The sequence below is a fragment of the Myxocyprinus asiaticus genome, chromosome 17 (genome assembly GCF_019703515.2).
Source record: "Myxocyprinus asiaticus isolate MX2 ecotype Aquarium Trade chromosome 17, UBuf_Myxa_2, whole genome shotgun sequence".
NCBI lineage: Eukaryota > Metazoa > Chordata > Actinopteri > Cypriniformes > Catostomidae > Myxocyprinus > Myxocyprinus asiaticus.
This window is the reverse complement of record NC_059360.1, coordinates 2,556,888-2,581,300: the sequence shown is the minus strand read 5'-3', so window position 1 is coordinate 2,581,300 and position 24,413 is coordinate 2,556,888. Positions and strand designations below refer to the sequence as shown.

The 24,413-nt window shown below is 37.1% G+C and overlaps 1 protein-coding gene across 2 annotated transcripts in view; it reads right to left on the bottom strand.

Annotated features, from left to right (window-relative positions):
* LOC127455380 (dihydrolipoyllysine-residue succinyltransferase component of 2-oxoglutarate dehydrogenase complex, mitochondrial-like) overlaps window positions 1-20,933 on the bottom strand; it is a 41,755-nt gene extending 20,822 nt beyond the window's left edge. The window contains exons 1-10 of one of the 2 annotated variants that reach the window (XM_051723235.1): window positions 20,800-20,933; window positions 12,032-12,065; window positions 11,807-11,846; window positions 11,224-11,285; window positions 10,176-10,250; window positions 10,027-10,082; window positions 8,916-9,024; window positions 5,884-6,048; window positions 5,478-5,557; window positions 4,603-4,700 (exon numbers count right to left, since the gene is read on the bottom strand). In XM_051723235.1, the coding sequence (XP_051579195.1) occupies window positions 4,603-4,700; window positions 5,478-5,557; window positions 5,884-6,048; window positions 8,916-9,024; window positions 10,027-10,082; window positions 10,176-10,250; window positions 11,224-11,285; window positions 11,807-11,846; window positions 12,032-12,065; window positions 20,800-20,862 (782 nt within the window). In that variant the 5' untranslated portion in view covers window positions 20,863-20,933. The remainder of the gene's footprint in view (window positions 1-4,602; window positions 4,701-5,477; window positions 5,558-5,883; window positions 6,049-8,915; window positions 9,025-10,026; window positions 10,083-10,175; window positions 10,251-11,223; window positions 11,286-11,806; window positions 11,847-12,031; window positions 12,066-20,799) is intronic. The other variant, XM_051723236.1, reaches the window with a different exon arrangement.
* Between the last annotated feature and the right edge of the window lie 3,480 nt (window positions 20,934-24,413).

The following is a 24,413-nucleotide window of genomic DNA, read 5'->3' as shown; positions in this document are numbered from 1 at the left end:
TGAAACACCCTGTTTTCAAAAATTATTGGACATCAGGAGACACTCAGGATTTGACAGTAATTGTGATATTTCACGGACCACTCTCATTGTTATCACGTCTACTCCATTAAGACCTATTTGCTCTGCGGTCACTGCTGGTAGATTTTAACTTTTCTCAGAGCAATCTCACAAACTTTGATTGCAAACGGCTATATTTTTTTTCCAAACTGTAACCACTGGGACCAATATGAGGTGGCCCTGCGGATGCACAATGGTGGTGGCCCGGCGGATCGAACTGGCAACCTTCTGCTTACCAGTTCAGTGCTTTAACCCACTACACCACCTCCACTCCATATTTAACGATGAACTGCTATGAACGAGACAACCGTGTAAGACCTAACGGGATAAATGGGACCCCGTCTCCACCACCAATTTTGTGAAAGGTTATGCAAATGAAAATAATGAAATACTTCTAAAACATGTCTTTGCATTTATTTTGAATACAGTAAAAAATGTGTTCATTTGAAACCGGCTGTTATTAAGTTTGCATATTCAATAAGTCTAATATTATAGTTTGCTGTATGTTGACCAATAATGTAAGCACTTTTGAGTTTTTGTTTTTTATTTGCCACATTTCTCAGGCTTTAGAAGTGTGTTAAATGTGTGAGGATGTGTATTACATGGTCTACTTAATCATACAGGCCAATTGAATCAAGTTGTCAATAGTTCAGAAAGAAACTACATATATTTTTTTCACCATAAACCACAGATACTAACTTATTAACATTAACACACATTATTACATTATATAATGCTTAATAGATGATTAAAACAGCATATCCACCATTAAAAGGCGCTTCACAGAAGCAGCCACAGTAATTTAATCTATACATTCATATGAATTTTAACTTAAAATCATGATTTTGACAAAAAAAATAAATAAATAAATAAAAAAAAAGTCACACAATAACCTGCCAGCAATGAGAAGACATCTGATTTGCAACAACTTGGTTGGAGTGGTTTGTGGCATTCAAGGTAACTTTCCTTTCTAAATCAAAAATCTTCGATCAAGTATGTTGCTGCCCATGTTTAGAGAGTAAAAATGAAAAAGGCTGGGCTGTAGCTCTTGGTAATTCTCTATTTTCCTGTCTCTAACGCCGTTTAGCCTCTCCGGTTACTCCGCTAACAGAATTAACGCCGTCCCAAGACACGCTCTTTGAGAAAGGAGAGAAGACACGATAAAAATCTTCACTTTCCAAACCCTTTAAATCTTATTGGGTTGTCATAATAGGCCATAACGTTCCACACGGCTCACACGCTGCTCTCGAGGGACATCCGGCAGATGCTCGCTGGCCGCCAACGGAGCGTGCACCTTCATCTGCAGACCGTCCGGCCCTGCGGAGTCTTCCTCTCACCCCCATCAATGCCAACGAGATTAGAGCGGCTGAAAGGCAATATGGCCATTTGCGCTGGGGAGACGTCCTGTAAGTGTCCTCTTCAGAGGTGAGGGAGGGAGCACGTGGACATTAAGGTTTCCTTGTAAATTAATAAAGCACATTTTATCCATCTTATCTTTGTTTTTACCAACATTAGGACCAAATATTTACATTCCATGCTTTAAGTGGGGATTTGGTTTCACAAATCTCTTCCCGTAGACCAGATTCCAATCTATAACCATTTGGATGGGCATTGCAGAGCTGATAATCAGGTTTGGACAATAAGCGAAATTTTCACTGGCCATGACCAGACTTTACTATATGTCAGTGGTTTATACTATACAGGACCAGGGGTCTTCAACCTTTCTCAGGACAGAGACGGAGCAGGGACACCCAGTTACATATTGTATACAATTGAGGGGTGAACTCACCAAACAGTTGTGCCACTTTTGTGCGGGGTATTTCAGCACAAAAAGCTGCATCTTATTTACTAATTACCCGCAATGTAGTTTAAGCAGGCACAGATAGTGCTGAAATTGTGCTGTGTCTTAAGTATTTAAAGTCATCATCATTCCTTTCCATGCAAACACACCACTTGTCACGTTAATTAGTCTTAATATAGATTATGCTTCATTAACAAAAATTGCCCAATAGTAATTTGCATCGCGCCATTACCACCAGATGAAAGCAGGCGGTAAAATGCATTTTATTTAAAAGAAATGTTTGTGTAAAAAAAAAAATGTATATCGATCGTAACAGCAGTAATTAATCAAATATTAATCAGATGAAGAAGAGCTTTATAAACTGTAGTGGTAAAGCAATCAGGAAATTTGAGGCAGATACCAATCACTGATTTTATAACACTAACACCAGCAGATACCGATTTTTTATAAAGTGCCCTTTAGCACACTTTTGCAAGTTATACGCTGCAGTTAAACACAGTATGCCCCACACAGTAAAATTACATTAAAATTACACTGTGAATTGCTTATGAATAGTTCTGTTGTCACTATCAATGGTCATTGTGACAATGTTGATGTGAACATTAACTGAAGCTCCTGACCCAAATCTGCCTGATTTTATGCACTGCAGCCATTTGATTGGCTGATTAGATAATCGCATGGATGATTGTTGGTGTCAGATGGGTTGGTTTGAGTATTTCTGTAACTGCTGATCTCCTGGGATTTTCACACACAACAGTCTATAGAATTTACTCTGAATGGTGCCAAAAACAAAAATCATCCAGTGAGTGGCAGTTCTGTGGACGGAGACGCCTTTTTGATGAGAGGGGTCAACAGAGAATGGCCAGACTGGTTCAAACTGTCTACAGTAACTCAGATAACCACTCTGTACAATTGTGGTGAGAAGAATGGCGTGTCAGAATGCTATTCTGAGATGCGGGTTGATGCTGTTTTGGCGGCACAAGGGGGACCTACACAATATTAGGCAGGTGCTTTTAATGTTGTGGCTGATCGGTGTATATCCAATACAAGCTCCTTAACTTCTCCAGTGAGAAATTATTATTATCAATGATTTGATTACCGTCACTGGCATTTTGTTCACTACTAATTAAGCAACTGCATGAAGACATGGTGCCGTTAAGGTTAAACTTGAATTGCTCTTATTAGTGGTATTGCGACCATCATTAATCTGATTTAAATTGTGATCCTCACAGAAAAGTGCTGGGATGAGTGACTGATGAGATATTGAGAGCACCTGGAGAGCGCACATGTTGAAGGGAGTGAAGCTGAAAGCTGATTGCAATTACTACCATAATGACTCTAGAAAATGGGCAACTTAAAACTCATACAAGTGTAATTCTTACATCTTTTTTTAAAACAACTAAGCATATTCATCTTAAATACAGCATGTCTGAAAGTTTAAATTCTTGAATGCTTAGAATTGCCAACAACTCCAGAGGCCACAGTCATGTTTCAAATGCTGTGCAAGCGCTCATTCATTAGAGTAGCAGTGTATATATATGATTCCCTGCGTGCTGCAAAAAAGATCACAGATTTAAGACGAAGATCGGCAGATTTAGATCGGTGGCCGATCGATCGGTGAACCCTTAATAAACTGGCATATATCCAGATGCGCGGTGTAGTCAAGAACATGTTAAAGAGATAATTAAATTAGTCAATGATGCTCTTCAGTCCTGCCAAAGTGTGTCAGATCACGGAGGTCTGCTGCGTCCTCTGTTATAAAGCGCTCCGAATCAGCCTGCAAGATCAGAATAACACGAGCAAATTTCGTTCAGCAGCGATTTTGTTGGCACATTTGCATTGTTGCCTGATCTGCAGAATTCCTTTAGTGAATCATCAGCTTAAACAAGCGCAGACAGCGCATGCATATAACTAGCGCTTTTAATGGGCGCAATTCATTCTTAGTGAACTCCCCCCAAGTGTTCCCTATGGTACGCAAAGCTGACGCGCTTACTTGTGCAACCCTCTACTGCAGCGCTGCTCAAACTGATCTCCATCACGCTATCAGCGGCTCATGATGAGCATGGTTGCGCAAATGGTTTGTCCGCTATGCACGCTTCTGATTGCCTGGTGCGGTTTCTTCACACTTTAAAAATGTAAAAATCTAAATAAACCAGGATGTGCGCTGCGAATATGAGGATTACTCCAAGAGGAGGACCTCAACATGTTGAGGGACTTTTAACTAAATAAAATACATAACAGTGGCACCGCAGACCCCTTGTTGAACACCCTTGGTTTAGACACACTTGACACATGTTGTTTCTCATGGTCTTTAACACCTTTTGATATAAAAGCTTGTTTGAATAGTGAATAATTGTGCTTGTGAATTTTCTTTATAAAACTACAATTATATTTACAAAATATATAGTTTTTTTTATTTTTTTTTTAAATGGAACACTTGAAGAAAATAGAAAAAAGCAGCCAACAAGTGTCCCGCATACATGGAAACTCCAATGGGGTTTAAAAAATGTGCAGAGCTATAATCTAAAGGGAACTACTTTGAGCAATCTAAAACATAAGAGACTTATGACTTAACTCCATACCTTCATTTATGTTATTTCATTGATTTGCTATTATTCTTAAATGTGGAAAATAGTCATAATAAAGTATGAGTAGGTGTGTCCAAACCTTTAACTGGAGCATTAAAAATACATTTAAATATTGCCAAAGTCTATAATGTTGTTCATTTTCAAAAAGGCACACACCTCATGTCCACTTCATTGAAGGTTGTCAACATGGCGCAGGTGTTCTGAGCTTCCTTCAGTCTCTGAGCGATTCTCAGCCTCATGCGGTTCATCTTCACCTGCAATAAAAACACAGAATAAAGCAAAGCTATGGAGATGATAACCAGTATATAAAACAATACTGCATGCATTAAATTATGTCTCTGTGAAATGAAATGCATTAAATTTGGGTTTTAAACATCATGCTAATAAACAACAATTACACAAGCTGCCATTTCATACTAGCACCCAAAAACACATGAAAAGGTAAATGAAAAAGTAAAAAAGTTTGCACACTGATTAGGGTGGGTCTCAATATCCTAGCTGCCAAATTTGGAGATAGTCTCTCAAACTCCCTTTAACATACTGAAATTAAACTTGCCATGTACAGTATCACCACCATAAAGTCCGGAATGTAGTTCCTAAATTGGAATAACTGCCTTTAAAATCATTCTTCTCTCTATGCATTAATGTGGGCATGTGGAGTTCAAAAATAATTTTTTGTGACTCCTGCTAGACTGTTTGTTGAATCTTCACTAAAATTGGCATTGATTATATTGAGACCAAGCCTCAATAAAGTCACTAATTGGATTCTTTGCTCCTATTACTGGTCAAAAAAAATATACAGCTGGAAATTCCTGTACTACTTTCCCTATATTAACCACCGGGGTGATATGACCAAAAAAAAATACAATAAAAAAAATTTGGATTAATATTACAGTGTGCTAGGCCCTAAATTATTCTTTTATGTGCTGAATGATTAATTAGATTGATGTTGCCAAACCTAAAACCATATGAAGTACACATGCCATTATGTTTAGTATAATATGTTAATCATTGAGTGGGTGATGTCTTACCCTGTGTTCTGATCGGGCCGGTTTGGCACCAGTGTCTACATCCGCAGTTGCAGGAGCTGCAGTGGGTTTGATGGCTGAAACTGCACATACACAGAGACATTTATGATAATTTTGTACCATCCTTGAAGTATAGTACCTCAGTGACAAACATCTGACACAATATATTCATTAACATTTAGAAGTATCATGCTAGATCTTACTAATTGAAATCAACATCATATACAGAAAGAAAACCACCTCAAACTACAAATCAAAAGTGTGGCAGATGTCTGGTGAGGCCCCTTTACAAGCACTTACTAAAACATTTGAACTACAGGAACTTCACTGAAGTGTTGTTCAATCACAAAACTCTTGATTTATGAGATTTAAGCTCTTCAAGCTCAGTGCCTTAATGACAGTGACTGACCTGGTTTGGACTGGATGGGTTGTCCTGGCACAGGGGGCACCGGGGGCATTGAGGTGGGGATGGGCCCGACAGCAGCAGCAGGAGCAGCAGCAGGAGGAGGCGCAGGGGCTGCTGCAGGAGCTTCAGCTGCAGGAGGAGGTGCTGTCGCTGTCTTAGCCTCTACCGCTGAAACATTAAACAAAGTCAGAGGGTAAACCACTGCAGCAGAAAATGTGTGCGGTCTAAACAATCACTTATTTTTAATAATGACCACTTCCTGAGGCAGAAAGACAGACAGGCTACTTGATTTATGACTTGATGGTTATTATGAAGATGGAAAACATGATCATTTGAAAATAATCTGTAAAGGAATAGTTCAAATTAAAATTATGTCTTTATATCTTCAGTCTGTTTCTTACACAAAGCTAACATATGGCTTCAGAAAAATTACAACATGGCACATAAGTTGTATGGACCACATTTATTATAGTTTTATGGTGCTTTTGCTTAAAAGCTTCAGTCCCCCATTCAATGTAGTTCCATGGAAAAGAGTGACCAGCACAGTTGTCATACAGGGTTAGAACAACATGATGACAGAGACTAGGGATGGGCGATTAATCAAATGTTATTTTCAATTACGATTTTGGCTTCTAACAATTATGGAAAAAAAAAAAATAGAGATCGCAATGAAACACCCCGGCGTTATATCTTTAAGCATCTTTTATTAAAGTTCAAATAATAAGGAAGCGGGTTATGAAATAAGCTCCGAAACTGGTATTTCTCAGTGCGGTCAGTGCAGTGTCTATGAGTTGCGTGAAGTGACCAGGGAAGAGATTGAATCTTCTCGTGTCTGATGCACACTCAGGCGCAGGGACGCTCATCACTCCGACACGTTTGCTGCAGCTAGATTATAACGTGATGGCTCGCGACATAGTGAATCATAATATATGTGACACGTTCACTGTGTGTATCTTATCATGAAGACAATCGCCGATTCAAGCTCTATTAAGAAGAGAGTTTGTTTTTTGTGAATTCAAAGTGAACAAAGGTGAGAGAGTCTTAGCAATTAATACACTGGAACAAAATATGTTTTTGATTAGTCTTTTTTGGCTTGTTTTCCAAAAAACTCCTTTAAAACAATGTACATTTACTTTAGGAGCTATACTGTGGAAGACATTTTTTTTTATCAGAGAATGTTGAATACAATATTTAATCAAGGCTCGACATTAACACTTGTCTGGGACAAGTGGATTTTTGAAGGGACAAGAGAAAGAGAATTTTACTTGCCCAATTTGACAAGCAGACTTATTAAAATGTCAATAACGAAAAAATAACCAGCTATATGTGATAGCCTAGGCCTGTGTCACTTATTAGAAAGTTCATATTCTTATTCTGCTGTTGAAAGTAATCAAGAGCATGTAATTTTATAATTTGCTAGTGATCTAGTAACAGCTGTGCCCTGTTTGATTGACAGGTGGCATATGTGTGTGTGCTGAACATGCACGTGTGTTCCGAAAATGCTCGCGCTAATGCGCACCTGAATGGTCAAATACATTTCAAACTTCCACCAAAATGCCCATCTTGGTGGGGTATTCATGTAAACACAGAGAGTGATGTCTAAATGTAAACAGCGGAGAAAAAAGCGGATTTGTATTAAAATGTCAGATTTGTAAGTATAAATGTAAACTAACAGACCTGCTGCTGTCTAGTGTGTTATTATAATAATCAAACAACCAGAACAAGAAAACGAGAAAACACTCACTGCTCTTGACTGAATAACTTTAAAAAGTATTAATGTATTATAATCATACAGTGAAGACCTGTAGTAGTTTTATGTTGCATTTCATTCTGAATGTTTACTTGAATACTAGATACTGCTGTTAAAGACTTTTAAAGCTGTTAAAAATAGCAATGAATATTCTTAATTTGTATTTTTTTGTTCTATTATTTTTAATCTATTTCTATTGATTGCTATTTTTTTTATTGTTCTTTTATTACTGACTGTTTATTAGTCCTGAATAATTACTTAATAACTTGAAACCATTCTTTCATAATTAATATATTAGTTAAAGTTATTATTTGTTGTGGTTTTGAGAATGGTCAAATTTCACTAACCACTGAAATGTTGCTATTGTGATAATGTGTAGACTTTATTGTACATGGTAGATCATGCTGCAGTAACATGATGAAAAAGTAGATCTCATTCCATTGAAGTGTGAGCATCCCTGCTGTAAATGATGTGCGATGGAGGCTTTCCTTTATTTGACTACAAATATAATCATACGTAACATAAAATAATTATCACATGACAATAGCCTCCTCCCCTACCCAGTGCAGTTTACATTTCAAGTTCAAGGAAATCCACTGTTAAAAGGACAATTTTTTTAAAAAGTTCAATAAATGCATGATGTTTCCAAAGTCAACGAGTAATCGCGTTAAATAATCGTGAATTCTGCCATAATCGAGCAGCACTAACAGAAACCATTGCTTTAAGCATTAAAGGAGTATTCCTGGTTCAATTCAACATGCTCTGCACAGCATCGATTATTCTGACAAACAAAAACTGTGTTTACAGTGATGCACTTGCATTAAGTAATGCAACTCAAATACCACATGCTTCCATGCACTTTAAACCTTTCCTTTCAGTCAGACTAAAACTAATAATTTGTCTTTTTATGCAAGCGCTTTAGTCCAACTAAAACTGAACCGGTCTGAATTTTGTGAAGTCAGACTTACAGACCTAGATAATGCAATTGTAGCTTGGCTTTGTCCAACATGTATACACCTTAATCGCATCAAAATTGGCTTCGCTGTTGACCTCATACTCCGAAAAACAGAGGTGACGTGAGACGTGTATTTATCACTTCCACAGCTGACATCCTTTCTTCAAATATTCAATTACCAAGACTGTAGCTCGATTATAACTGCACATGTAAACATACCGTTTTGAAAGTATATCCATTCGACTGGGAGATTAGTCTGCCAAATGTATGAATGTAAATGTCGAAAAAAGAAGAGTTAAAATCTAGTGGTGCACAGATCACGTGACTGACCGCCTTTCTTGAGTCTGAACAGAGGAGTTCCTCCTTCTACTTTCCCACCATCAGGAACCAGCAGCTCTTCGATTACTCCTGCAGCGGGGGAGGGCACCTGTACCGACGTCTACATGACGGAAAAGAGTTAACTATATACGTATTTACAATAAATCAAACACAGAATACACAAAAATGGCAGTATAGCCATGGATCAGATGGCATCAAGTTGCAAACATTACAGAACGTTCCATAGCAATAAATTGGAGATTTCCATAAACTGAACAATTTTCAGTAAAATGTGCTCATGAAGTGGTAAAAATGGAACAGAGCTTATATGTGACATTATTAATTTTAATTAAAATGATGTTAATAAAGTAATTGAGAAATATTTGAAGGAAACGTGCCATTGTTATCACTTGATAATATTTATATTATTATTAGGGCTGTCAATCGATTACATTTTTGATCAAATTAATTACATGATATGCCAGTTAATTAACCAAATTCATTGCATGTATAAATACTTGGTAAGAAAGGCCCCCAAATAAAGTTACTTTAGCATATAACAATTAGAAATACAATATGTAATTCAGATCATTCAAATACATTACCTAATATATACACATTGTATGACAAGTAAAGCATTTAGACAATACAAAAAGAAATGTCTTTAGAAGTCAAAATAACATAACCCTCTTTTTGGCCTACTTCTGTCTGTGCTATTTTTAATGGTTGGTCTACGCACTCACTCTCTACTCTTAAAAGCTGTCTTTTTAAGCTGAGCTGACTGCCCCCTACTGCCGCAGATTCGTAAAAAAAAAAAATCAAGGTGGTACATCAAGCTTCAATTGCTCCATGTTTGGGAAATTCCTTATTAATGCGTTATTTCTCATATAATTAATCGCAGTTAACACGTTAAATTGGCAGCCCTAATTATTATCTTTTTGAAATGAAGCGTGTTCAATTGCATATTAATTTTTGCAGTGGTATTAAAAGTGGTATCAACAAAAGTGCAATTGTTCACAGCTACTGATTGCGACTACTTAAAGTGTGGTATCGTGTCAACCTTAATAACATTATACAACTCCCTGGAACACACAAAATTACAACAGTTGTGTTCTGCTCTTACCTTATCAGTCTCAATTTCACACACAACCTCATCTTCAGAGACAGTGTCTCCAACAGCTGGACAGAGAGGTGAAACAGGGTGAATATGGTACAAACAGGACAGATGTCTCTAAAGCTCAGCTGATAAACACAAAAGAGGCGTTGCCTTACCTTTCTCCCACCTCACGTCTCCCTCTGTGACAGACTCTGCAAACGCCGGTGTGTTAACTGTGATAACTTCATTCCCTGAAATTACATCAGAAGTTTGTCAAGATTATCACTGAAACCTTTATTACTTTCATTATTGGGTGAAGTATTGGCAAGATTTTAATGCCTAAATAGCGAATTGATTATTGGGTAACATTTTCTAAGAGCCTGCACTCTCTCAGAGGCGGAGCAAGTTATTATATTATGATTACGGAGACAAACGTTTATTGAATATCTTTGGAATAACATGCACTGATGAATCGTTCACAATAAGACCAGGAATATGAATGTGACTACACGTTAACTTCATCAAGACATGAGCCCTTTTCTGTTTCAGTGTAGGCAGACCTTGACCTTTAATAAAGCAAAGTGCTTTTTAACTCCTGGTGTCAGGAGAACATAAAACAAGCAGAAATCTATTAGGCTTGCACAGTGCAACATTATTGCTCGCATTTACGATTAAAAATATAATAGGCGATGACAAATTTGAACCTATTTGCAGGTGTGCGTTACATGTAATTTACGCTAACGTGCAATAAGTTTGATGTCTGCTTTGCTTTTGCCAAATCTTAAGCGCCCAAACTTTAGCGGGCCTTATTAAAAATCTTAATATTATAGTTTTTTTGTTGTTGTTTATTTACATAGCAGGAATTAATGAAATACATACATAGTCAAAGAATTTACAAGGGTGTTGCAGCACCATAATTTAACTTACAATAAATATGTATAATAATACAACTATTTAATTATACAAAATCATTAAAATATTATATTGTACCAAAATTGTAATCATAGTAAATTACAGTAATAAATAATTTAAAAAATAACAACATTTCAAGCGCACTCTTCTGAATGCTAATACATTATTTTTGTGCTAATTAATTTTTTTAGTTCAATTGCACCAGTGCTAACACCCTTAAAATGCATACAGCCATGTCTATTATGGATTACATAAATCTTGTCTTAATCAAACATGTTGCTGTAAAGATATAGTGCACAGGACGGTACATACTGCGAGCTGCAGTTGTGTTGAAGTATCTGATTTGATAGACACTTGACCGGGTCTCACATCTTCTGAAAATCAACAGCAAATATTAAATATCATCACAATTCAATCCACTGAAATATTTTATTTTGGATCTGCGGGTAACACCATTGCGCTGTTCCAGAAAAGAGTGAGGTGCCTACATAGACAGCATTTTCAGACATCATATGTTTCTGACACAAGGGCTGATTAAAAAAGGTAGGGAACTTACTTATGCTGCCTTGCTAACGGAGGCGACAAGAGAGACTTTGATTACAGATAACATTTCATACAATACTAAAAAAGCATAGATAAAAAAGGTTGATAAAAATGTATTACTTTATCTCATATTTGTGTATACTCTGTATTTTATATGTATATTAGAGTATTGTGGCTTAACTTCAAACTGTTGAAATAAACAGTGAGTTGAGTGTCTCGAGGTACTGTCTATATAAAGAGCACTCCAAAACGGTCAGAACGTACGGCAGCTGACTAGGTTTTGATACAGATGAAGTACTTTCTCAATTCTGGGATAAATGAAGTGTCTCTTTGTAATTTTGCTGATACTTACGGGCTGTACTTGAAGGAGACACATTGACTAGCTGATATACCTGGAGGAAAAATTAGACAAAGGTACATCTAATCAAGTTTTTTTGCTTTCATTTGGCACTGTCAGAAAAAAAGAGATATGAGACTTTGTTAAAACATATATATAAACATATGTACCTATATAAATGCAGAGGTAATATCCCAAAAACTGTTAGTTACAGTGAGACCTAACAGATGCACAACTCACCTGATGTAGCCCATCTTGCAAGAACACTGTTACCCTGGAAGAACAGAATTGTATCAATTAGTCAGGACGCAGAATAAAACACTTTTCGATCTGTGAGTGTTTTTTAACTCTTATACTTACAGAAGTATTAAAGACCAGAACAAACTTTCTTTTTGTATTTTCATTTCTAAGGCCCTACATGGTTAAAACACAGAGATCTGGGGCTCTCAATGTTGCTCCATACGAAAATGTTTCTATTTTTTTGAAAACATTTTTGAAAAACCAAATGTGGGTCACATGGTATGAAGCTAGTTTTCTTGTCCAACAAAACAAAGGTCTGAAGTATAATGTTGAAACTAGAAATGCACATTAATTTATTCACATAAAAACGATAATATCGAAATCCAAAAATGCATTAATTTTTAAGAATAAGCAACACATGTGGCTCTTCAGTTCAGTTCAGTCATCTATGTCTAAGGGCCCCGGACTAAAATAAATGACTACAGAACTATTGGCTCCAAAATGAGCCAAATGGCTGTTTTAAGTTGCCAAATTCTAGAATTAAACACTACAAAGTTAAAGTTTTCATATAACAAAATGAGCATTAATTAGTCAACAACAATAGATCATCAGCGATCACATGTTATAAATGTCTGGTAATCCAGTATTTAGGGCTGCCCCTGACCAAAGATTTTCCTAGTCGACTAGTAGGCATTAATTTAAGCCATTAGTCGACTAGTCGCTAGGGTTGCAAAATTCCGGGAATTTTCAAAGTTGGAAACTTTCCATGGGAATTATCGGGACTATATAGTAATTAACGGGAATTAATGGGAATAAACTGAAAATTTGCAAAATTGCAAGTTAGCCTATAACAGGGAACTTACATGTAGTAAAAAAATAAAAACATCTTGCAGCATAATCTTGGTTAAAACAACCAGATTTAATGCAAATTCAGTTGAATTTCTACCCTGCACATTCCTCGATCACATGCACACAGCAGGGCTGCCCCCTAATAGTCGACCAAACGTTAGTCGATGAGAAGTGTCTTGGTCGACCAAGTTTTGATTGGTTGGTTGGTTGGTCACAGAAAAAAACTCCACAGGAAACAGACGAACACGAACATGAAACAGACGAACACATATTAGTGCTGGTTGGATGCTAATATACATTTTGTATAGAAATAAATTTTTGCTTACAAGGCTAAACTTAAATTTTAAAACTTAAATAAGTTCCATTGCAGACTGATGACTTAATTTTGTTTTAAAACAATTACTTGTGTAGCCTTACATATTTAAGAAACAGCTACATGCAATAGTGGTTGAATAATTATGACATGGCTGTATTTTAAAGAAAATCCTGCTATTTAGAAATATTAGGTTATATATTCACACTATGACTTTGAATGTGTGACTCAACTGATATAGTTGTAAAGTTAAAAAATTCTGGGTCATCAGAAAAGCTTACCTTTGTAAATCCTTACTGTCTTGGGGGGGTTGAATAATTTTGATTTGTAACTGTGTGTGTGTGTGTGTGTGTGTGTATATATATATATATATCTATCTCGCAATATCCAATTACATCGGAAACCCCCGGGCTGATGGATCGGTGAATATTCTTGCTTTAGTGATTTTGCATTGAAAATTAAATTATTTAAAAAACGAAAAACTTAAATCAAATACATTTCTAAATTCAAACTGCACTCCAAACGAAATGAAAAAGCAAATAAAATAATGAAGTGATAAAAAAATAATATACATATATATATAAGTAACCACCTTTCCATTTACCGTCAGGCAAGTGTCCGTCTAAACATGCAGGCGGAAAATTACTTACACAAATGAAGACATAAAAACAATTCTAAATGTAAAAATAATAATTATAATGATGATAATAATCACTGAAATATAAATCATGGTTGGAGGTGTTTTTGTATTATTTTATGTTTTAATCACAGATGTATAGGCTGCAGAGTTGCGTTCACAATGAACTGTTCTGTGGAAATAAAGTGAACTGAACTCAAAGCATCTTCTGAGCTGAGATGTCTGAGGTCATTTGCAGCACTCATAGACGATACTGTTCTTGCAAAAAACATTTTCAGAAGACCGAAACAAAGAAAGAGTGAGAACCTTTTACATACATGTGTTCCACGAGACTGCACGCCTCCGAACAAACATACATGCACATAGACGGCTTTCCTGTCATCTGTTCTTAATAATATAATAAAGTGTGTTTCTTCAAGCACGTGTCTGTGTGTCTATGGGCAAATTATTTGTAATATTAATTTGATAATAATAATAACAATAATAATAATAATAATTTAATACATGGGAAAACAAGCAAAATATCATCCTGACATCATCAAAGGCATCAGCTATTGATCACTCTGACCATCGTCGATCCCCGAGATCATCGTCTGTCGGCACAACCCTAATGTGCATTTCTCTCTATAAATTAACAAAATGTTCAGACAGTCTCCTTGCTGGTTTTTCTGACACATTCAGAATCATTACCGCTTTTGCCAGTGTCGCTGCGGCTCGCTTTTATATTTTAAAGGCTCATTATTACGGTTTAGTATTTCTCTGTAATGTAGAACAGTGTTAGCAATGTTACTTATAACATTCTTTCTCAGCCCTGGAACTCAAACCATTTTCTGATGCCCCCCAAAATATATATATATTTAATTAATTATATTAATATCATAAATGTGCAACTAGTCGACTAATGGCTTAAATTAACGCCTATTAGTCGACTAGGAAAATCTTTGGTCGGGGGCAGCCCAACATCCAAACAGCGGTATTACCAGTGTTCGCTGGTTTCCTGTGGAGTTTTTTTTTCTGCGACCAACCAACCAATCAAAACTTGGTCGACCAAGACTCTTCTCATCGATTAACATTTATAGGTAGGGCAGCCCTACCAGTATTATTATTTTTCCCCCTCTCTAGCAACAGACAGTCAAAATCAACATGAACTCATCAATCAGTAATGTTTATTAATCATCTACCAAATAAAAGTATAAGTGTTTTTTTCCCTTTATATTTTGTGTATTGTGATTCAAAACTTTAAAATGTGGTTATCTTTACTCACTTGTATTTCAATGGAGAGTCTCTTTAAAGCAAAGACCACGATGTGCTCGTGCGTTTATGAGGTCAGTTTGATAATGTGTTGAAATCACTGCTCAATTTCACAGATAACCGGCTCTCACTCAAGCAGAACGGTGGTTGGGGTGTGTGTGTCCACTGCAAACTCGCATTCACATCTGCCTTCCACTCTGCAACGCCCATATTTTCACAACCCACTCAACAACTAATAGTTAAACTCAAATCCCCACCCTACATTTTTTTCTTGTTCGATAAGCTGTTTCACTCGGAAATACGTCACGATCGCTACTTCCGTTTCTTGCCGACTTTAACTTGAAATATATAAATTAAATAATAAAATAGGGATATATGATTTCCTTTTAAGGCTTTAAAACTATATGAATGACAAAAATATTTTTTAAATATCAAGTTATTTATAAATACTTAAAATATGTCTCTCTTTTTGGTCAACTATAGCTTTGGTCAATTTTACATTTACACTATTGTTTTTGGAACTCATTTCCAGTATTTCTGTCCTAATTCACTTTCACATGCCATTTTAATGCTCTTTGATTAAACCCACGAGCCCTTATTTTTCATGAAGCAAAACCTCTGAGATTTCGTTTCATCATTTTATCACTCCACAGAAATAGGAAGCGTGCGTCTCGTCCTCTGTGTCATTAACAACGCGTGAATGAACCCGCTTTGACCAGAAACATTTGTCATTACACGATCGTTGAATTAAAGTGAAACCGGAGTGCTTTGTGTTCACTATCAACGTTTATCTTTGTTTTTTAATATTTTCGCAAGAAGTTTGACACAATCCTCTGCTGACGGTACACGCATCAGAGCGTTTGAGAAACGCTTAATGTGCTCTTCTGGACAGGAGATGCTCTGGTTGTTCACGGTGCGGCTCAGTGATGCTCAGAGTTCAACTGAATGACACACAAATGTGCCGTTCATGCCATTTATATATTTGCTTAAAATTCCCTTATTTGGGCATTAAAATGTAATTGGAATTTAAAGTGCACAATTATCGCAACAAATAACTGCAATCAGATGATTATTTAATAATCGCGACAGGCCTTCTCATATGTATCTTAAATGACACGTCATCATATGAACAATTAATCAGTAGTTTGACTGATGGGCGAAGGAGACCGGATTATGCATTTGCTGCAGAGGAAAAGTTCAATTTTGGTGAACTCTGACCTGTTTTTATTGTTACAGGAAAAGTGAGTAGATGGTATATTTTAACATGTTGAAGATAATTTATTTGTGATTCATTTTTTACTAAAACCAGAAGCCCTCACGCATGACTTCCAGTGTTGGATGTACTCTAATTGCAAAGTAATTATTTATTTTTTAGTACATAAATTAGTGTTGTGCATTACATTTGAAATTCATTTCAAATCAGATTACAGTTACTGACTTGGATATACACTGATGAGCCAAAACATTATGACCACCTGCCTAATATGCTGTTGGTCCTCCATGTGCCATCAAAACAGAGCCGACCCACTGAGGCATGGACTCCACAAGACCCCTGAAGGTGTCCTGTGGTATCTGGTCCCCAAGATGTTAGCAGCAGATCCTTCAAGTCCTATAAGTTGCGAGGTGGAGCGACCGTGGATCAGACTTGTTGGTCCAGCACATCCCACAGATGTTCAATCGGATTGAGATCTGGGGAAACTGTTGGCCAGGACAACACCTTGAACTCCTCATCATGTTCCTCAAACTATTTCCGAACAATGTGTGCAGTGTGGCAGGGCGCATTATCCTGCTGAAAGAGGTCACTGCCATCAGGGTATACCATTGCCATGAAGGGGTGTACCTGTTCTGCACCGATGTTTAGGTAAGTGGCATGTGTCAAATGGACGTCCACATGAATGGCCGGACCCAGGGTTTCCCAGCAGAACATTGCTCAGAACATCACACTCCCTCCTCCAGCTTGTCATCTTACCACAGTGCATCCTGGTGCCATCACTTCTCCAAGTAAACGACAAACACATACACAGCCATCCACATGATGTAAAAGAAAACGGGACTCATCGGACCAGGCGATCTTCTTCCACTGCTCCAAGGTCCAGTTCCGACGCTCGTGTGCCCATTGTAGGCGTATTCGACGGTGGACAGGGGTCATCATGGGCACTCTGACCGGTCTGTGGCTATGCAGCTCCATACGCAGCAGGGTGCGATTCACTGCGTGTTGTGACACATTCCTCCCGTAACCATCATTAAACTTTTCTGTGACTTGTGCCACAGTACACCTTCTGTCAGTTCAGATCAGAAGGAATAGCCTTTGTTGCCCTCGTGCATCAATGAGCCTTGGGCACCCAACACCCTGTCGCTGGTTTGTGGTTTGTCCCTCCTTGGACCACTGTCAGTAGGTACTCACCACTGCTGACCGGGAGCACCCCACAAGTCTTGCCGTTTCAGAGATGCTCTGATCCAGTCATCTGGCCATAACAATTTGGCCCTTGTCAAAGTCGCTCAGGTCTTTACTCCTGCCCATTTCTACTGCATTCAACATGTTGAATATGAGAACTGATTGTTCACTTTATATCTAATCTACCCAGACCTTGACATGTGGCCTTGTTAGGAGATGATCAATGTTATTCGTTTCTCCTGTGAGTGGTCATAATGTTTTTGTCTCGTCCGTGTAATTTAACTGCTTTTAATTACTTTGGTTACACATATTTTAATAATATTGTTATATTGTATATTGTAATTTTGAATACATTCAAAACATAAATTATGTTAATATGTAGACTACATCTGAGTATGTTTTATGACTCCTGAAAGGCATGCATCCCCTAACAATTCAATGGACAAGGAGGAAATATAGATATTATTTTAAATTCGTGGAGTAGAAAAACAAAAACCTGCAGCAAAAAATGTCTTAGATCACTGAAACTTAAAAGTTAGGCCCTAATTAGTAATGTGATTACTTTTCCAACAAAATAATCAGTAAAGTCAGCAATCTGATTACAATTTGTAATGAATTACTTTTGAGTAACTTACCCAACAATAGTGACATCATATCCTCTCTGTCGCACTAAAGATGTAATTCAATAACTCAAAAGATGATATCAAATGAAAACGCAAACGAACGCACAAAGAATTTGAACACATTGTGCACAATGGTGACTAGATTTTAAATGATTGTCACAACTATTTAGTTTGTCACATTTGTGACCATTTTAGTCGGATCCTGGAGTCCTGTATCTAGTTTTTAGATTTCACAAATGTTTACTATATTTAAACGCACAGCTGACATGCTGCCTTCAAACTGCCACTAACAACTAACACACTCTACCAGTGCAAATTAATAAAGCCCATTACAGAGTAACAGAGAAAATGGCTTATCTTAGAGATGTTTCAAATGTAAAAACTTGTTTTGTGAGTCTTTTAACAGCACATGGCACGCCCAACATTTAAGATACAACAGGCAGTGATGAGACAGGCCGTTATAATGAGGCATCAATGCTGAACACACGAGCCGCCTGAAGTGCAGTTGTGCTGTAGTGACAGTCAGGGACAGATGTGAGTCACGTGATCAATCTCTGTGAAGAGCTGAACCGAGTCTGCATGCTCAACGTAAAGTAAATAAGAGCAACACTGCAAGGCTGCACAGACTTTGACATCTACAAAATGAACGGGACAAAGACAGACTGGACGGAATGATTGATTGAGCCTAAAGAGTTTGTAAGGAGTAAAATAATGGTAGTCAACATGATATGCCAAGCAGTTTCAGCCATGAAATGCTTAAATAATTGCATGCAGATTCGATCACGTTATATTCATTGAGAGACTACATGGAATATTTGTCAAATTAATTTGTAACACTATTTATGTGAACTGCAAAAATGCTAAAGTGTCATTAAAAAAAAAAGTGAAAAAAAATACACTTCTATTTATATAAGTTCTAACCTAAAAGGTTGATTTTGAATTTTTATTTCTTATTTAACGTACTAGAGGTCGACCAATTTATCAGTTTTACCAATTATCTGGTGACCAATGATTGCTTTTTGAGTCAAGTCCCGTCACCATCACTGTTTATTGATAAATTCACGATTATAATATTAAATGAATAAAAAAAAAACATATGACTATTGACAAGCGACTGCTGATGATCTACTACTGATGAATTACTGCTCATACAGTAATTATTAACCTATATGACAGTTCACTTTACAGTGCTTCTATTGTAATAGATTGTAGATGACTGTGTAGATGATGTGTTTGTGAGAGCTGGAAGAACAGACATTTCAAAATAAGAGTCCCCACTGTATTTCTGGCTTGATTATAGTTATTAGTCCCACGTTATCCACTAAATCTTCTTTTGTCTGCGCAATGGACTTTTGCAGTCTCTATTTTTTTAAACATTTAATAGACTAAATCAATTTTAAAAACTATCCTCCGATTAATCGGTCTTTTCCACCAGCTTGGTTATCGATATTGGCAAAATCCTCTATTGGTCGACCTCTACCCAATAACTCTGATTTGGCACCAAGATAATTTCGAAACAGAGTTTAATATTCATATGAAACAAACAAAAAAATAAGTCATGTACTTACACACTAACTGTGCTAAGACAACACTCAAAAAAATACTTGTCTATTTTTAATAAGTATGAATTTCAATTGCATAACACATTCCTTGACTAAATGGCACTGAAAACACACACAAATAAAACAATAAAAAATGACCTGATATAATTACAAGAAACTGATTTCTTAAGGTAGGCTCCAAATAAGCCACTAATATTGATAGACATTAGGCTAATAGAAGTATTGATAAATCACATATAAATGTGGTGTCAGCTTGTTTGACACCAGATTGTTTCTCAAGTGACCTCACAGACCTCAAGTATATATTTAAAGCCTGATTATGATAAAGACAACTGAATAAAAAGGGCACAAATACAGATCGGACTCCTCAATATCATATAACCAGAGGAGTAAGGCAAATACCTCACACAGAACGGTAATTAATATTCACGTAAACATACAGCCAAACATTACCAAGACTAGTACAGACTACAGAATAATGTCAGAATACAGACTGATAAGCCCTTCAGCGTGTGCAGTGTTATTATATAGAGGTGACAGCTTGACCTCACAGATCTCATGTTTATTTATAGTCCTTTCATGATGAACACATGATATAACTCATGTAAATGTGTGCAATGTGCTGTAAACACACATTTGTTTGTGTGTGTGTAGTGTGAGTACAGTGTGTGTGTAGTGTAGTGTGAGTACAGTGTGTGTGAGTGTGTCTGTGTGTAGTGTGAGTACAGTGTGTGTAGTGTTTGCATGTAGTGCGAGTACAGTGTGTGTGTGTGGTGTGTGTAGTGTGTCTGTATGTATTGTGAATACAGTATGTGTGTGTCTGTGTGTGTGTGTGTGTGTGTGTCTGTATGTATTGTGAATACAGTATGTGTGTAGTGTGTCTGTATGTAGTGTGAGTACAGTGTGTGTGTCTGTATGTAGTGTTAGCACAGTGTGTGTGTGTTGTGAGTAGAGTGTGAGTAGAGTGTGTGTAGTGTGAGTGAGTGTGTGTGTGTCTGTGGTGTGAGTACAGTGTGTGTGTCCTGCTGCCCTTGGGCCTGCGCGCGGCCTACCGCTCTCACTATCATTATCAGCATTAACGGCATTATTATGTTTATTCTGTCATTCAGCGGGACACAGACACGTTAAACACACGTACCTGTCGCAGGGCAGTGATGGAGCGGCCGAGGCTGCGGGTGAGACAGCGGGAGTGAGTGAACATGTCTTCGGTGAACACCGCGCGCACTACAGCAGCTCTCAAAGCACGAGCGGAAGGGCTGCTGCTACACACCGGAAAGCGCGCGGGGCGCACCATAATGAGTCAGAAAGAGGGGCGCTAATGGACTGTACCATACAGCAAATTATTTGTTGTCACTGTTTTCAGTGTGAGTCACACTGGCGAGTTATTTGAAAGTCAATAGTGGAGGATTTTTAGCATCAAAAGAATCTGTCTAAGCCTAAGAATATTATTCAAATAACATAATTGCATAATTGATCACTTTTAGCACTGTGGACTATTGTTAAACATGTTTACACTCATTGTTTTAATTAGTCTACTAACAATGTCCAACAGTGTGTTCATGCATCACAGGATATTTATTTAAATTCCCATCACAGTGTTATTGCCAGCACATCTCAAATTCTGTATAGTGTTTAATAGACTTCTGTGCTGGAAATGACATTTTTTTACGTTTTTGAAATTACATGGGCGACTTTTCAGTCCACTCAGCAGATCCATTTCAGTCCATTACTGATATAAAAAACAGCACCATCACTATTTGAAAAAAGTCATTTTTGATCAAATCTAGACAGCAGCCATCACTCCAACACCTTATCCTTGAGTAATCATGATAAATTGATCATTTGGTACTAGAAAATCACTTTCCATTGTATCAAACACAGTTGAAAGCTATTTAGTTCGTTAAATGAAGCTTTACATTGTCTTTGTGTTTGTTTTTGAGTTGCCACAGTATGCAATAGACTGGCATGTCTTAAGGTCAATATTAGGTCAAAAATGACAAAAAAGAAACAGCTTTCTCTAGAAACTCGTCAGTCAATCATTGTTTTGAGGAATGAAGGCTATACAATGCTTGAAATTACCAAAAAACTGAAGATTTCATACAAAGGTGTACACTACAGTCTTCAAAGACAAAGGACAACTGGCTCTAACAAGGACAGAAAGAGATGTGGAAGACCAGATGTACAACTAAACAAGAGGATAAGTACATCAGAGTCTCTAGTTTGAGAAATAGACGCCTCACATGTCCTCAGCTGACAGCTTCATTGAATTCTACCCGCTCAACACCAGTTTGATGTACAACAGTAAAGAGAAGACTCAGGGGTGCAGGCCTTATGGGAAGAATTGCAAAGAAAAAGCCACTTTTGAAACAGAAAAACAAAAAGAAAAGGTTAGAGTGGGCAAAGAAACACAGACATTGGACAACAGATAACTGGAAAAGAGTGTTCTGGATCTTAACCCCATTGAGCTTTTGTGGGATCAGTTAGACTGTAAGGTGTGTGAGAAGTGCCCAACAAGACAGACACATCTATGACAAGTGCTACAGGAAGTGTGGGGTGAAATGTCACCTGAGTATCTGGACAAACTGACAGCTAGAATAACAAGGATCTGCAAAGCTGTCATTGCTGCATGTGGAGGATTTTTTTAATGAGAACTCTTTGAAGTAGTTTAAATTCTTTTCAAATTGTAATAGTAATTTTTCATTGTGATCAGCTGAATGTCACTTTGGTGAATAAAAGTACCAATTTCTTTCCATAAGAGCAAAATCTGTACATTATTTCAAAATTTGGACACCAGTGTATATATATATATATATATATATATATTACACAATAAAATTTGTAAAAATTGCACAATTAATTTGATGAAATTTTGTTATGAAATTAAAATGTGTAAATCTTAAAAATAGGTTAAAATGGGGGGCCTGGGTATCTCAGCGAGTATTGACGCTGACTACCACCCCTGGAGTTCGCGAGTTTGAATCCAGGGTGTGCTGAGTGACTCCAGCCAGGTCTCCTAAGCAACCAAATTGGCCCGGTTGCTAGGGAGGGTAGAGTCACATGGGGTAACCTCCTCGTGGTCGCTATAATGTGGTTCACTCTCAGTGGGGCGCGTGGTGAGTTGTGCGTGGATGCCGCAGAGAACAGCGTGAAGCCTCCACACGCGCTATGTCTCCGAGGTAATGCGTTCAACAAGCCACGTGATAAAATGCGCAGATTGACGGTCTCAGACACGGAGGCAACTGAGATTCGCCCTCCGCCGCCCGGATTGAGGCGAGTCACTACGCCACCACGAGGACTTAGAGCGCATTGGGAATTGGGCATGCCAAATCGGGGAGAAAAGGGGATAAAAATAATAAATAAATAAAAAAAATTGGTTAAGATATTTTTTGAGTGTATGAATGTTGTAATGAAGTTCAATTGCATTACACACTAAACAGAGTTAAAGGAATACAGTAGTTAACCCAAAAATGAAAATTCTGTCATTATTTACTCACCCTCATGTCATTCCAAACCTCTATGACATTCTTTAATGGAACACAAAAGGAAATAATTAAATGAATGTCTCTTGGCTGAATTCAACACAGTGGCAGTACTCTTAAGATACTACTTTAATGTTTAATAAAGCACACAAAATGTCATGAAAGTAGTTAATGCACCTTGTGCATCATATTCCAAGTCTTTTGAAGTCATACAATCACCTTGTATGATAAACAGGCTGAAATTTCAGTTTTTATTTACTCACAAATCAAATCAAACCAAATTAATGTGAACAAACTTTTGTCCACTTGGTTAACAAGTACACTAACTTCTGAACAAACTTTATTAGAGGCAAAATTGCTTGGTGTGGTGGTAATGATGTCAAAACTGTGTGACAGTCATAATTTCTGAACAATTGATAGAAATAATTTTCACACAATAAATACTGAAATGGTATATGTTTATTTTACTCTTTATGTAGATTATCATAGTTTTTAACATCTAATAATTTTTATTTTTATAATGGATTTTCATAGTTTAATATTGAAAGTCTGGGCCGGGTACTAAAACAGACTAAAACAGCTAAATCTGCATATAAAAGTCTTCTGAAAAGTTCCAAAAATAAACGATGAAGGCCTGGTAAAAGTTTCCCAGTCTGGTTTTATGTGACCTTCATTTAAATAAAAATCAACCCCTGTTACACGAAAGTGCTCAAAGTGTCTAAGCAGCTTGCAGTATGTTACAGTGCATATTGTGTAAATTGTTTAGAACGTAAACTCTATTTTTTGTGTAGTTATTGTATTTTACAGGAGGCTAGCTGACATATGGGAAGTTTCATCATCAGATTTTGTTCATACCTGGTCGAGTCTGTGCTGTCATTAAAGCAAAACGGAGAGAAATGCTGACATTCATGTACATTTTTATTTAATTATATGCTAATAATATAATTTGTAATTCAATTATTTGCATTAAATTAGTACATGAGAGTGCAAAATAAAGCCATTTTCACTTGTAAAGTGTCACCTTTATACTTGCTGATACAGTTGCTTTATATCACCACATTTTTAAGAAATTACACAGTTATTAATTATTTTCATACATATTTGGCATTCTTTGTAGTGTGTAGTGATTTAGTACTTCCTAGTTAAGCACAAGCGTTTACTTTTTACATTAGGCTGTTACTAGTTTCTTATTGGCTGGTGTGTCGATCGAGGGGCGGGTCTGGCCACACCCACATCACCAGAGAGAGAGAGAAGAGAGAGAGCAAGCCGAGCA